At 31.3% G+C, this 16,173-nt stretch overlaps 1 protein-coding gene across 5 annotated transcripts in view; it reads right to left on the reverse strand.

The window, feature by feature from the left end:
* Positions 1–16,173, reverse strand: part of LOC113509774 (uncharacterized) — a 54,951-nt gene that overhangs the window by 5,688 nt on the left and 33,090 nt on the right. For 2 of the 5 annotated variants that reach the window (XM_052899331.1, XM_026893190.3), the window contains exon 2: positions 447–877. In XM_052899331.1, coding sequence (XP_052755291.1) covers positions 447–877 — 431 coding nt within the window. Of the gene's footprint in view, positions 1–446; positions 878–1,015; positions 1,118–9,874; positions 9,897–9,951; positions 10,176–16,173 lie in introns of those variants that run through there. The other 3 variants (XM_026893191.3, XM_031910786.2, XM_026893194.3) reach the window with 3 other exon arrangements.

The following is a 16,173-nucleotide window of genomic DNA, read 5'->3' on the forward strand; positions in this document are numbered from 1 at the left end:
ATTATCATATACCTACTTCAAGTTTTATATTGATATATATTTATACAGAACGACGTATTAGTATGTGTTTGATGATATCATTCTATGCACAGTTAATAGATAGTTAATTAATTAAAAAAAATAAACGTTTAACTTAATTTGGAAATTTTGATAACTTTTTGAATAATTAAAATTTTGTGGTCCACAAATAAAATCGACCTCAATTGTGATAAAAAATTGTGAAAGATTAAAATGAAAATAACTCATTTAAAAATTAAACTAGGTACTGTGACTATTTTAATAAAATTTTGTATGGAATCAATATGTAAGTATATCATTTCACAAAAAAAAATCCAAATCTGTTTAGAACTGATAGAGTTATAAGGTGACAAACACAAAAAAAAGATAGAACCGAGTCAAGAGACTTTTTTTAAAGTCAATAGACAATACAAAAAATATATACTCACTTTGCGTTCTACTAATGTTGAATTAGATTTGTCCTGGTTTCTAATGTCGAATAAGATTTCAGTGTAGTTTGTAGATGGCAGTTTAAACTTCCTCTTGTTGTCTCTGTACATGCTGGACTCGTTTACGTTGCGCCAATTCTTATTGAAGTTTTCTAACGTTTCCCCTAATTTACGAACAATATTATCCATTTTCGACACGTAAATCTTATGCAGTGGATCTTTGGTTTTCGTCTGATGCCTCTGATGTCGCCTCCTGTGCCTCGCATGGAATTCAGTCTCATGTTCGGGCGTTTGTTCTTTGGTTAGTTTCGTTATGCCTTGAGACTGAGACTTTTTGTGTTTCTTGTGCGCTGTTGGAGCGGCCTCGGATTCCGTCAGGCACATTATTATTGCTAGTATACACGTAGCTACCAACAGCTTTTTGGAAAAACCTGCGAACAAAACAGCACTGTTACCACTAGTGACACTCCTCACTGCATATTGCAAGCTGACACTGATAAATGTTAGACCAAACGAACGTAAAGTTTTGCGATAAAATAATAAATATCGAGGGAATACCAGATAATTACATATCATTGCTGTTATCTATATTAGGGTGATGATATAGGTGTTATCCAATTAAGAAATTGAAACGAACTGATAACGGGTGGTGTGCTCACCAAATATATATGTGGCAATATACGGGAATCGAGCTAAATCTTAGTAAAGTATAAACAAAGGAAGCGAGGACCGATGCCTCCGCTTTTGATAACGTTTCTTCCGTTGTGATTAATTAATATTCGGCTACAACTAACAAATCTTTGAAATGTGGTTCGAGATATTTTAGTTATTGTTATACTTAAATTTTTTTCGTAGCTTTATTACGTCTGTCATTTAGATATTATTTTACAGAGGGTTTGTATATACATATAAAACTAGATGAATTTAATGTTTTGCAATCAAACAATTGATTTTTATGCCTTACGCTATCTTTGAAAGATAATAAAAATAATGAATATATCAAAATAATGTACCATGATAAATGCAAAGGTTTATAATTATGTTTGTATCAATGGATATTTGTTACTCTTTCATGCGAAAGTATTGAACCGATTTCAATGAAATTTTAGTACATGGATAGGTTACATCTTAAATTAGAACAGGAAATTCCATATATCTACTGATTTATGCAGTGAAGCAATGGGATACAATTAATATATCAGGGGTGATCGACTTGATTAGACCCAAGAACTACTGGTTTCTGACGAAACTCTGTGCCATCTACCAATTACATACTTCTTGAAATCTCAAATGAAACAATATAATTCAGTACACAACTATCTAGTATTGTAGTATTTTTTATTTTATTAAGAACACATAAAATTGAAAATTATTCTTAGTAACTACTTATTTATATTAGTATGAGCATTGCATGTGAGTATCTTCGGCTAGATTAGCAGAATATTGTATTTTTTGCCTTGCCACGATCGACTGGACTTACAGTCGCAATCGACCGGTTGACCATCCCTGTAATATTTAATATTTATTATGAATTTACACATTGCATTTTGCTAAAACGGGAACAGGACCACGAATATCAATCATTGGTGCCATAATATGTTACTGTTAAAAAAGCTCGTTACACCCAAGTGTTCGGTGCGCGGTGCACTCGCAAACAGCTGCATTCTTATTAACTGGCCGGAGTTACGGGGACTCACATAAAAAATAATAAGCTTCGTGATTATCGTGAACGCACCACCACTCACGTATGTGCCTTCTTGTCCAATCTACATCTACCGACGACTTTCTCACTGACTATTAGGTGCTGTTGGGAACGAGGATCAGAATGACTTTTTTCGACAGAATTCGAAAAAGTACATTTCTGTTGGTTTTGTATTTGTATTTATTTAATACTAGCTTTTACCTACGCCTTCGGTCGCGTGATCATGATATGTGCATTGACCGGGATTAGGAGTAGTTTATGTCTTTATCTATTCCATATAATATGTGTAAGAACACGAATTTTATGGTAATTATTAAGCTATTTTTATTATCAGTAAGGGTTAATAATGATATTTTTTTTGATAAATCGTAGTTACATTCGGTTTAAAAAATTTGTTTTTTGTAAATCTTAATTATTAATTTTATATTTTTGTAAATTTGTTTTTTGTAATATCTCCTATTGTGTAATTTATTTAAATTTTATTAAACGGTTTTATTAGTAATAAAATTTTCACATATCTAACCTTATTAAGAGTATTAACACAAAAATGGTAGCATTTATTTATTATTTAAAATTACTGCTAAATTATTTTATTATTTTAGAGAGAAATTTGTTAATTGATACATTATACATAATTACAAGCACGGGGGGGGGGGGGGGGGGGGAAGACATTGTTATTAATGGTCTAACAGCCCTATTGCTGACAATATACCCCGTCAGGTCGACCTCCATATGGTTCCCCATGGAAATCAACTTGGTTAATTCTTGTGGAATTAGTCAATATATCATCTCTCATTAGTGCCCCGCCAGAATATATCGATAGCGCAGGCGGGGTTAAGATTCTATTCGTACTCATAGAAAAAAAAACAATCACAAGGATTCATATGTGTATGAATATTTATAAAATATTATGCGTTATATTTAGAATGAAGTATTAATTAATTTATTATTATTTTAAATAAATATAAATTAATTAATACAAGAAAATTTTGATTCATTTTATAATTGTATATGATACAGTTAAAAATCAATATCATCTCAATCAATATGAGTACTTAGTATGTTTATAATATCCTATATATTCTATACCGTGTGATCTCGGCATACAGTGGCCCACACTTTTCTTTCCTGTAGGTGTTGTTATAAGCAATTAAGGAAAGTTAATAAACGAGGGATGGGTAGCAGTGTTTCTTTTAAAACATCACCAAAACCTAACTGCGGTTGTCAACCTGCCTGACATCTGTGGCAGCTACTGACAATATTCCTCTCATGAGGTCTCTCTCCTTTATCTCTGATATGATGATGATGATAAATTACTGATCTGCAATAATTCTTTTTAAAATTTCGTATTTTAATTGGTATTAAATTAATAAGAAACTAAGATAGGAGTAAACGAATAATTAAATTTAGATGATTAACTTACAGGTTTTTGAAGTAAAAAAATACCAAACTTTTCGTAAGATATTTGTTTTTTCTAAGTTTCGAAAACATTGTAATGGAAAGCGTGATGCCGTCGCCCAATGGCCATTTGTTGCGGAAAAATAACTTGTATTCGATTTAACGTTTGACTGTTATTGAAGGTTTTGATGTTTTGCGCCGTGGCCATAAAACATATTTTATGTTCGAACGCTGCCTGGCAATTCTTCGCGACGTTTTATACTTTAAAAGGTGGAAGCACCAAACGTTAGCAACGGTGGTCTTTGTCCGCGAAAGTGCTAAAACCTAGAAAGTTACCCTTTCATTGCGTATTTACTATTTTTATCTGTCAATAGTTGGTAATAAAGTTGACGTGTTTTGTTTTGTGTTGCTGCGGATGTTTTGCGGATATAGAAAGTTAATATGCTCTTTTTTTTGTATTAATGACTATTTTATTTATATAATATAAAATATTATAAAATAACAATATCGTAGAATTTTAAATAGATTTGTGAAATTTATAATCAGTTCAGATAAATGGGTTTATAATTGTACGCGTTTATTAACAATGTATTATTTTATTTTATTCATTATAACATTTATATTTTTATGTTCTTCTTTTGTTTTGATTTTTAAGATAGTTAATAGTAGGTTTGGAATACGGAAATCTAATACGCAGGAGTAATATGCATGAGGAGTATAATGCATGTGGAGTGCATGTATGGCACACTATATTTGTTACGCCTATATTTATTCTATGTATATGTGTTTTCCATTGTCTGTCTGCTTGTTTGACATTCTCAGTAGTAGTTATATATTGGTTACATAAAAGACATTTTCAGCCTATTTAAAAAAGAAGGAAGTTTTCAATCGAGTGGTTTTTTTTTAATTATATTTGTTAAATCATAATCCGTCAGTTATCACCGAGTCGGAAAATTATTTTTCATAGAAATTTTATCAAAGCCGGTTCAGTAGTTTAGTTTTTAATTCAAAATAACTTTTTTGTAGAATTCCAACTAAAATTATATAGATAAAAGAATAAACAACTTCTTTGGTGTCCTTTGTAATGTAATGGCTTAATATTGTCTCATGGTATAATATTGTGTCGGTTGTTATGGATTTATAAGTTTTTCAATATTATATTTGTACATATTATGTCTACGAAAAACATGTAAATATTTATTTATACTTTATGGTACACATTAATAATATATAAAAATATGACAGAGGAAAGCAAATGTAAATAAAGGCGAGCTTAATTCTAAAATTAAGTATTTTTATCAACTGTTTAGTTAGTTAGTATCCACAGTTCATAGTGTATATCATTTGAGTATGTCCAATATCGACAGTAAGCTCTGCTTAGTTTGAAACTAGAACCTAATCTATGATATACCCATGACTATTTAGTATAATAATTAAATTACATAAAAATGTGACGTACAATATAGTTTTGAGAAGTTTAACAAGATCTTATTACGTCACACAAGGATAATTGCCGGAAAATGGTCAGTGAATCATTAGGTCAATTCGTGTCGTTGACAATATAATGTATGCTTAGTAAATACGGCGGTACATACACGATATAGGTGGAAAATATTAGGTACGGCAATTTGGCGAACTGGAGTTATGCAATTGCGTGTGTTCGTTAGTTTTTATTCTATAATCTATTGTCGAACAGATCGAGTTATCAACATACAATGCTATCGCATCTGATTATATACGTTAAAAGCGGTATGCATGAAGTGATTTACTCATCACGGGGTTTTCCCAATGTTAACGTGTGAAGAAGGATTTATTTTCATATTTAGGTGTTGCAAAAAATATTTTAGCTTAATGTAAAAGTTATTTTCAAAAAGTATATACGTATATTTTTATCGTTTTGTCTTGTATCGTTTATGATTTTTTATTTGTTGCAAAAAGTAAGATTCATTAATTCCATTTTAATGTTTTATGTACGTAACATTTTTATGATCTAAAAATGAAAAAATATCTAGACTTTTTTATACAACTTAGAATGGCAAAAAAGCTGTCGGCCCACCTGATGGAAAGTGGCAACCGTCACTTATAGACATGAGCAGTATCATGGACATAACATAGTATACTGTTTCGCCAATGATACCCCCCATGCGTTGCTATTCTTGAGGACTCAGGTGTTATTCCTTTAAATTCATTAAAAATTATTCCTGTAAATTCACGCCATATCCTAAACTTCAAACAGAAACACAGCCATGCAAACACAACTGTTTCACGGTAGAAACACGAATGAGACAGAGGTACCCAAGCAATCGACTTTTGTACAAATACGAAGTAGTATAATTACGAATTATGAACAGGTATAGAGAATTTTTAGTACTTAGTTATTAGACTTGTAATATTAAATTGTACAAAAGTGCATTACTGTAAGCCTCATTGTCGACTTGTTTAATAAAAAATCGAAAGGATTTTCTATTAGGGATAACGAAACGTATAGGTATAGGTCAGGTATTAAGTTATAAAGGTATAGGTAGGTCCTACTGCTGATAGCACGCTCTCTTAAGTTGCTATTCTTGATAACTAAAGATGGAGTTAAGCTTAAAGAACTAAGATGAAAGACCATTTTCACTATGGCCTTTTATTTTAGTTCTTTTCTTTAGTTAATAAATAATACCGAAGCTAAAATATAGAAGCATGTAGGTAAAACTAGAAGAAATACGGTGTTTAAAAAGTGAAGAGCATGCAACAAAATTCGTTCTGCTATCTGCCTGAACTTGTTCAGCGGTTCACACAGTGATACATATTATTTAATTATGTCATCGAGTCAATGTTACCATGCCAATAGTTTTTTAGGACGAACACGTTCGAAGTGTTCTTTAGTACAAGCAGGTGTTCTTAGAGCTTATTTTTTTATGTAAAAAATAGCAAAAAAGTGACTGCTCACCATATGGAGAGTGTGACCATCGTCTATAAAATATTACTATGCAAGGTATCTCGAGGGGAAGGGACTATTAGTAATGAGCACTAGCAGCCCTTTGCCAGAAATATATCCTGTTAGGCCGACCTCCACGCGGTTCCATCTGGAAATCTTCTTGGTTAATTCTTGTTAAATTAGTCACGATGGGCCACCTGCCTTGTTTTCGTCCTCTCCTATCATCTTATACCATTGGGGGATTTTGCCAGTAGTTGCTATGTTTGGCAGCGTTTGGCAACTGCAGTTTGGCTTTTGGTGATATTTTTACCAGAGGGAGACTTTGTACAAAAGTCGTTTGTTTGGGCACTTCTGTCCCATTCGTGTTATATTGCAAATGTGATAAAAGAAGTTATTTGACAGTTTGTTAATTAAAACAAATTCGAATAAAATTTGGCATACAAATGATTTATATCGTCGTTTGCGTTCGACCATCACGTAAGACAAAAAATAAGTAAAAAGCAATAAAAAGTACATAGAAGTTCCCATAGGTATGAAATGACAAAATAGAATTGGTTACTATCCAATAATAACTGTCGAGTCATGCTATATTGTGAGTATTTGAATAAAACCGATATAAATTATTACAAGTATATTATAAATAAAGTTTATAAAATAAATACTATTACACGATTCCATTATTCCTAATAATGCCGATTATTGTTCATTAATGTAAATCGATACTAATAAACGAATAAAAAACAATCGTCGATGAATTAAATAATTAACATGACGAAAAAAGAAAGCGAGCGACGTAATCGAATGTTTCGAATTTTAAAACTATAATAAAGTATTGGATGACACACAGCCGGACGGGATTCAGCGAAAAATGCTTTTGATCGATTTCCGACGGCGAATGTTGTTCATTCCCACACGATTCGCTGTCTACGCGATACCGATTCTTTCTTAATATGTATTGTTCACTTCCAAAAATGATCATCAATTGAATTCGCTTGTACATCGATTTGAATAACAATGACCGATGTGGCTTAGGTGTAATGTTTTGGTACTCGAAAATCGAGTTTTACAATCGACTACGTTGCGAAATTGTCAATTATTAATAAGTCGATTTTGAATGTCTTTTAAGATTTATGAATTTATAGCCACATATCCCATTAATGTTATAAATGTCAAAGTTTGTTAAGATGTTTGTATATTTGTTACTCAATTACGTTTAAAGAGATGAACAGATTTAAAGGAAATTTGGTACACGGGTAGGTTATTTTCTGAATTAACAAGGATACTTGATTCACGTGAGTAACGTAGTGGGAAACAGTTAGTTATTTATATAATCTGTAATATATGTGGTGTATTTTTTGCAATAAAATAAACGTTTTGTTTGCAGTTTTAATAAACCGGATGAAAATAACAAGGAAAAGAAGTTACATGAAACTTTATAATGTTTACTCAGGTTCTCAGAGGTGTCAAGATGTGAAGAGAATTTTAATGTACAAGTTTTATTTATAAATTTTATAGATTTCACGTTTATTTTTGAATTAAAATTGTTTTATTTAATGCTAATAAGAATAAAGTTGTAAGATAAATAAAACAATACTTAACAAAAAACAAAGTTGCTGACCGCGTCTGTTTCATCGTTTACTTTTTCTACTCGTAAATCATAATTTAGATTTTGATATGGGTTTTACCTTTATTTAGATTTTTTTTTAATGGATGATTTGTATGTACATTCTAATAATAACCAGAGATTTGAAATAGAACATTATCATTCATTCATAACTTATTATCAAATTGTAATTTATTGATATGAGTAGTAAAGTAAAACATGGATTATATGTATAAGAATATTATCTTATATAAGTATTAAGTATCTATATAATATAATAAAATTAGATCCACGAGTGATGATTGTGTTAATACATCTTTGTATTGTTAATACTTGTTAGATAATATACTCATTAAATATTTTAATCTATTGTTATTAAATACAGATTAATTACACGAACAAGTCGAGGGCTACAAATCATAGTACATCATTATCTTCCTTCCCTTATCCTAATTAATATTTGGGGTCGGCGTAATATGTTTTCCTCTTCCATTCTTTTCTATTCCCAGTCATTTCCGCATTCACTCCCATTCTGGCCATATCGTCTTTGACACAATCCATCCATGTCTTTTTAGATCTTCCTCTGCTCTTATAGCCATCTACATTCATTCTTAATACTTTTTTTTTAAATATGCTCCTCATTGCTGCGCATCACGTGCCCATACCAGGATAAACGGTTACTTCTTAACTTTTCCATCACTGGCGCTACTTTCATACTTCCTCTGATATAATCATTCTTAATTTTGTCCATTCTTGTCACTCTGCACATCCATCTTAACATCTGCATCTCAGCTACATGCAATCGCTTTTCCGTACAAAATAGCAGGCCGAATTATATAAAATATATTATATAAATTATAGTACGTACGTGCAAAATCCTTTAGGTAAAAAAATGTTTAATTTTCTCCTCTGAATTCTTTATTATGTAGAATGCATTGAAATACATGAGTTTTTAGTTATATAAATCAGTAATTATATATTATTGTCTAATGGTAATTCTTACATGTACGTCGCCATGAGTTAAAGCCTGCGATATCAGGCGGCGGGCCCTTAAAAATACCCTGAACATATAATCTTAGCCCTTAATAATCGTCCGGCGAATGATTTGATAAGGTCATTGAACATGTCAATAAAGTTTGTAAAATACACTTACAATAAAAAGAGAATTCGTCTAAAATTTATTTCTTATTGTATTAATATTTTACTAAATATTTGAAATACTATAATGAGAGAAAACACAAATTTTATACAACCTATATTTTATACAAGAAATATTTTATAAAATATAAAAAAAGGAAATTATACAATTACAGAAATAAATATTGTGTTGTACAGAAATAATTATATTGATTATCCTTAATTCAGTAATCTTATTAATATAATAAAATTGTAATTAGACGATGTTAAAGACATATGACACACAGAAGACATTTAAGAAAAAATAATAGTACTAATAAATGCCTAAAACAATAATTTTTTATTGTATTGTCTGAATGTTTGTTCCAGCATCACACAAAAACTACTGTGCGAAATTGGACGAAGTGTTTACAGTTGTGTTCCTGAAGATTTTGTAAATTGTACTTTATGCAACTGTATCTTTCTTAAATAAAATATTATTATATATTTAACTTAAAATTCGTAATACTGAAAACCACGCGTACGAAGTAGCGGGCAAAAGCTAGTAATTCTTATATTTATCTGTTTATGTAGTGACAATTTCCATTTTTAATTATTTCGATTCATGTTTAATTGCAAATATTAATAAGTCGTATTAAAATTGATGTAGGTCAAGACTTATTTACCTGCCATATAAATAGTAATATGTTGAGATATCGTCGGTAGCTAAAAAAAAAATTAAATGTAAACAAATAGCACACACCAGCTAAAAAGACATCCATGAACAACGCATTGATGTAGATCCTTTGCGCAAGTCCATGTTCATCCGAACTTTTAAATTCTCGATTTGCCAAAGTGGAAATCGTATTTGAACTTAAGAAGCACTGGCAACACTCGCGGAAAATTAAAAACACTATTTAAGGAACACTTAAAATTTGAATATGGAACTATAGTGAGTTCGCTCGAATCGGTCGTGTGTCACCGTCGTGGTGCAAAGAGCGTATGAGACCGGCGCGCGTGCAGCCTCCACTCGCTGAATGGGCACCAAAATGCGGCACCGTACATGAAATAGCCGGTCAAATACTGCGAAAACCCTTACCCGCCCGCCGGAAAGCGAACGTCGGCCCTCTTGGAGACGTCATCGTGTTACATTTTAAGGTAAACTGTTTCATGGTATTTCACATTATGTCATCTAGTTATGTATACCTCGTATATGAATAGAATATTATGGTGTTAATTAATGTTTAATTAACATTGGCACTTGTTAATGGGCGTGATTGGATATCAATATGGGGTAAATATACATTCTTAATTGGCAGGTATATTTAAATATCTTACTTATAGAGGAATAGTACAAAATTGTATGTACAAACTTATATTATAAAATCGATACACCTAATACTATTTCTTATACTATTTTTATATTATCTATAAATTTTGATAGAAATATGAAAATTGTTTTTAAAATAACTTTCAGACATTCACACGTATATATATGTTATATATTTTTTAGTAAATATAATTTAACAATTCCGTAGTATCGTCAAAAATTATAGTAACAATCGTCTCCGCACCATTCGCTAACCACGACTTGTACAAATGAACATTTTATTCGTTTGAGACCCGCCGATGAATCATCGATGAGTCTATCCTAAAGTGAGTTTTTATCGGACATTATAGTCGCGCTGTGTCGCACGCCTTCACTCGCCACGTGTTTTATTAATTAAGATGCCAATTTGGATCATACCTATTACAATATTTTAATAACAATGAAAAATATGTATTGTGTAATATTTTACATATTATATAAGAGGTAAACTGAAGGGGAAAACGTTTATTACCTTTAAAAAGATAACATTAAATTTATATTCATTAATATTATTTTGATTTTAGTCACATAAATTTACACAATAGGTAAATCAACTAATTATTGTCCTTATACTTTATATCATATTTGTATTTATTAATAAATTAAGATATTAGTATAACAAAACGTACAATTTGACTGTAATGTAACAATTAGATGAGCCTATATCGAGCTCTTGAAACTACTTTCGATTTCACGTCACAGTGTGAATCAGGTCCGTCACGATCACCAAACAAGTTTAAAAAAAAAAATAAGAACGCTAAGCAAACCGAGCTAAAAAATGTCTGAGAAAGATGTTTGGTTCTGACACTGGCATAGTTCTTGAGGATCTTATATAGAATTGTGTTGTGATCGTGTAATCCTTCAGTGATATAACAATAACATGCAACAAATTAGTATACTGCTTATTACCAATTCCCTCTCTAGAGAACATATCTAGCATGTGGTTAATGGTATAAACATTTGAACTAGCAAGTCGAGTATTTACATTGACACGTTTTTTGTTCCGCCGCTAACAAGCCATGCCATTGTACTCGCCTGTTTATTGATACTGTCAATAAAAGATTATTATGGCCGTGATTAATATTTCCCGAATACCGGAGTATTCTTTTTGTTTTAATAAACGTACCTATCACAATTTTTATGAATAGGTATATTTGGACCTTTTTATAAATAGGAATTATACGGACTACTAGTACCATATCTAGCAATATACCATGTTTTTTTTTTAATGGGCGATAATGGCATGGTAACCCCACCCGCGCTATCGGTATACACCGGCGGGGTATCAGTGAAGGATGATAAATGAGGATGAAGCAAGTCAGTTAGCCCATCGTGACGAATTCAATAAAAATTCTTCACGATGGTTTCCAGGGGGAACCACGTGGAGGTCGACCTAATAGGGTATATTGCTAACAATAGGGGTGTCAATCTCTATTCCTAACAATCCCTTTCCCCCCAATATACCCTGTTAGGTTAAGCTTCACGTGGTCTCCCTTAGAAACCATTGTGATGAATTCCAGGTGTATTCATGGCTAACTGACCTGCCTTTTCATTCTCATTTATCATTCCTCACTGATGCCTCGCCACCGTATACTGATAGCGTAGGCGGGGTTACTATTTCATTATCATTCATTTAAAAATAATAGATATATTAAATTATTTTGAACATTATAATTATTCTCTTTTTTTATTTATTCTTCGCCCAATATAAAATGTCCATGTCTGTACAAATAGTCTATAGGATAATGAGAGAAAGCCGACTGTTGCAGTTATAGTGAATATAGCACTCGATTTAATCGTATATTTACGAGCATAATGAAATCCAAAGTATTAGCAAGCGAGTCTACCTTCTAGGAGTGATTAGGTTGTGATGACATCATAGGTCATAGATGTTTAACCTTGGGCGAAATTCAGTTTTGTATTTAGAAGACAAAATCATTAAAATGGTAGGCGTTTAATTATTCGAATGGTAATGAAGAGATATATTTATAGAGATAGCTTTCGCGTTTTGATGATTTCTGTGCGTTTGCGTAACTGAGGTCCTGGGTTTGATTCCAGGTCGGGTTAATTTGGGATTTTTTTTTATATCTTTTCAAGTTCGGTATTAGAAAAAAAAACGTTTCTATGTCTATTATAATACCATGTTGTTTAATCAAATAGAAACGATTACAGAGATTGATTGAGACAATAATACATAATTAGTGCATAGAATTATGAATCTTTTTTTATAGTACACTCAGGAGATTCCCATCTAGTTAATGTGACATAATGACATAGTTTTTAACGGTGATTAAAGTTTTTATGGCAATCTGTATTGTTTAATATAATGAGGCTTTTCCTATGAATGTCTCATCGCTGAGTCACAGTTTTTCCCGAATTTTCGCATATTATAATGCGTAGGTTTAGGAAAGCCTATAAAAGCAGTGTCGTGTTACCAGTAAGTTCATTGTTACTCATTCTCTGATAGGATAAAGCAATCGAACTTTAGTTCCGTACATCACGCTTGTTCATTATTAGGGTAAGCAGAAACAATACAATCTATTTGCAGATAAGGAGATTTTAAATGACAATTCGGTGTCTAATTGTTTTTTTTTTTATTTGTAAGGAGACGTTTAGTTTAAATATTAAAATTCTAATTTCTAAATGAATATACTCGTATTTATTTCGGCAATTTCCAGTCTATAATAATTTTGCAGTTAAATAATAATCAAGTAATTATCTAATATGTATTTATTTTTAAGGTACATACGTACATACCTGTAACATCTATTTCCCATTAGAGTAGGCAGAAACAATGGAACACCAAATGGTTCGATTCTACTTTGAATTGATCGTTTGAAGGCTCCATATAATATTTTGGTGTTAAGAAGCAATTCTAACTCATAAATTCCTAAACAAACACGATTTCAGCAGCTAATTTAAGTTAACCGTAAACTTACGCTTCCGTGACAGTGACTAGCCACTACACTCTGTTTGCAATGGCATTGTTCGCAAGCCGCAATATAAATCATACTGTCTGTGAATGAGTCGAAAGAGGAAAGCTTATTTGGTACACATTTAACCCTTTAAAGATTAAGGTTATCCGCAGATTGTGTCCTTTATGAATTATTTAACTTTTAAGTATTCACTGAAGTATTAAAATATACACTATACTAATTTTTATCTCCGCAAAAGAACCAAAGACCGACATAGTCCGAAGGATAAGAAATTTGAAGTGGCAATGAGCTGATCATATAGTTTGAAGAACCGACAACTGATGGGAAAGAAATGTTCTTGAGTGGTAACCTCGTATGGGCAAACGCAGTGTAGGTCGATTCCCCACTAAATGGAGTGACGACATTAAATGAATTGCAGGGGGTCAGTGGATACAGATTGTTCAGCATTGTTGCTTATAGCTGTCTATGGCGAAGGTCTATGTTCAGTACTAGACAGATAATTGCTAAGATGATGATGATGATGACTAGTTTTTGCCTGCGACTTCGTTCGCGTGACATGTATATTATGTTGACCGAGTAATCTCATGTTAATTGAATAAGATCAAAGAGATAACAAAACTAAAGTCACATTTAAAATTATAGTATAGATTATTGGTGTTTTACGTTCTTAAATAATGTAAAAGATTATATCGTAATGAATTTATTAATTTATTAAAGTCTTGATATACTTTTTAAGCGATTCAAAAAAACTAGTTCTTTTTTGTACAATATATTATGCGTATATCTTTGTCAATTGTGAACGAACCGGTTTTGGTATTTGGTGTATGTTCATAGCTATGAATGAATGATAAGTGTGAAAATGGGATGATAAATTGTGTAATGTAAAGTTAGTCAACGTAGAAGATGTCATTTCAAGAAAAAATATACTACACATACATACACACACACGCACGTGCACACACGCACGCACTCGCGCGCATTCATACACACACATACACACACACACACACAAATAAAAGAATAGATGTATGTATTATGACTACATAACAGGTAACATGATATGGCTTTCAATTTGAAATGGCAGTTTATATGAATAAGTATGACTCGAGCTCGAGATTTTGTCTTCATATTCTTCAGATGATTTCATATTTTTGACGATTATACGAGTTGATCCTTTCACTATGTTTCAATCAGTTTTTCTTTTATTTAATACAGAATTGTATTAAAAAAAATAAAAAGGAATTAAGATTATTGGACAATTTTGATAAAATAATTTATGCATATATTAAATATTTGTTTATATTGTAGTGAGAAATAAACAGTGTTATAATTATTAAATATTTATTAGAATTATCTTTATGTATATGTGACATCAAAATGAATGAGTAAATACAGTTAGTGGGAAACACATAGAATAGAATGTAATATTCAGTGAAATCCCTAAAGATTTATGTTTTATTAGTTTAGGTACTTATATGTTTATATTAATTTTTTAAGTGAATAACGCGTGAACGGTTTATTAAATTCAGCAGTATCTAATTATTTATATTGGTGAAATTACTAGACTCGTAAATATTTATATAATTGTAATAATAAATTAAAATTTATTAGACAAGATGATGAGTAATGTACAAAACATTTTTATTATATATATATGACTTAATTGCCATTTGATTCACAAAAATGAAAATGTAAGCAGATGTGAATTTTTTAAATATAATTTTCATAAATTATATGTATATTGTTAGCTAATATAAATATCTTTTTAGTTAATATAAATATCTTTTTTTTTGGAATTAGATGATAAATTATTTTTTTTAATGAATGATAATGGAATGGTAACCCTGCCTGCGCTATCGGTATACATTGGCGGGGCACCAGTGAAAGGTGACAGGTGAGGAGGGCAGCAGGTCAGTTAGCTCATGCTGATGAATTCAACTAGAATTAACTACGATGGTTTTTAGGGGGAACTACGTGGAGGTCGATCTGACGAGATAGTAATGGTGCTATTTATTTATTTATTATTTATTTATTCTTTATTGTACAATAAAAGTTTGTATAAGTGGCGAGCTTAATGCCATATGGCGTTTTCTACCATTTTACCTGGCTCCATTCTCCATTCTACATTTCTACCATTAAGTAAAAACAGAAAGCGTATGAATTATGTGATTAATTAGATTTTCACAGTATATTAATTTAGATGTAGTTCTATGTACTATGGCTATAGATAGATTAAAAAAATACTTTTCAAAGGGGCTAAATTGTTGTCAGTTTATATAAGAGAAACAAGATAACGTTAACAGGCTTTCCATGCCACTTTCATCTTATAAAAAAAAAAAAAAACATGTATTGTCAAGGAACTATTTGACAAAAGATGGCGTAAAAAATAAAAGTGTACTTGTACTTAAAGAGAAGAATATGCAGAGGTACATATCAGCCGTTAAATTTTGAACATGGGCCGTCCTCATAAGGAGAGTTTTGCCAGTAGTTATCACGCTTGGCAGGTAGATTGGTGATCGCAGTTAGGCTTTTTTTGCATGTTGTAAGAGGGATGCTGTTGCTCATCCTTTGATAATTAAGTTCTCTTAATTATCAATTATACCGGAACCACATGACACGGGAAAAGGGAATAAGTACAAGATTTAAACTCTTTATTGCCTACAAAATAGATAATATAAGG

This window comes from Galleria mellonella, unplaced genomic scaffold (genome assembly GCF_026898425.1).
Source record: "Galleria mellonella isolate WM207_F2 unplaced genomic scaffold, CSIRO_AGI_GalMel_v1 utg57, whole genome shotgun sequence".
Lineage (NCBI taxonomy): Eukaryota > Metazoa > Arthropoda > Insecta > Lepidoptera > Pyralidae > Galleria > Galleria mellonella.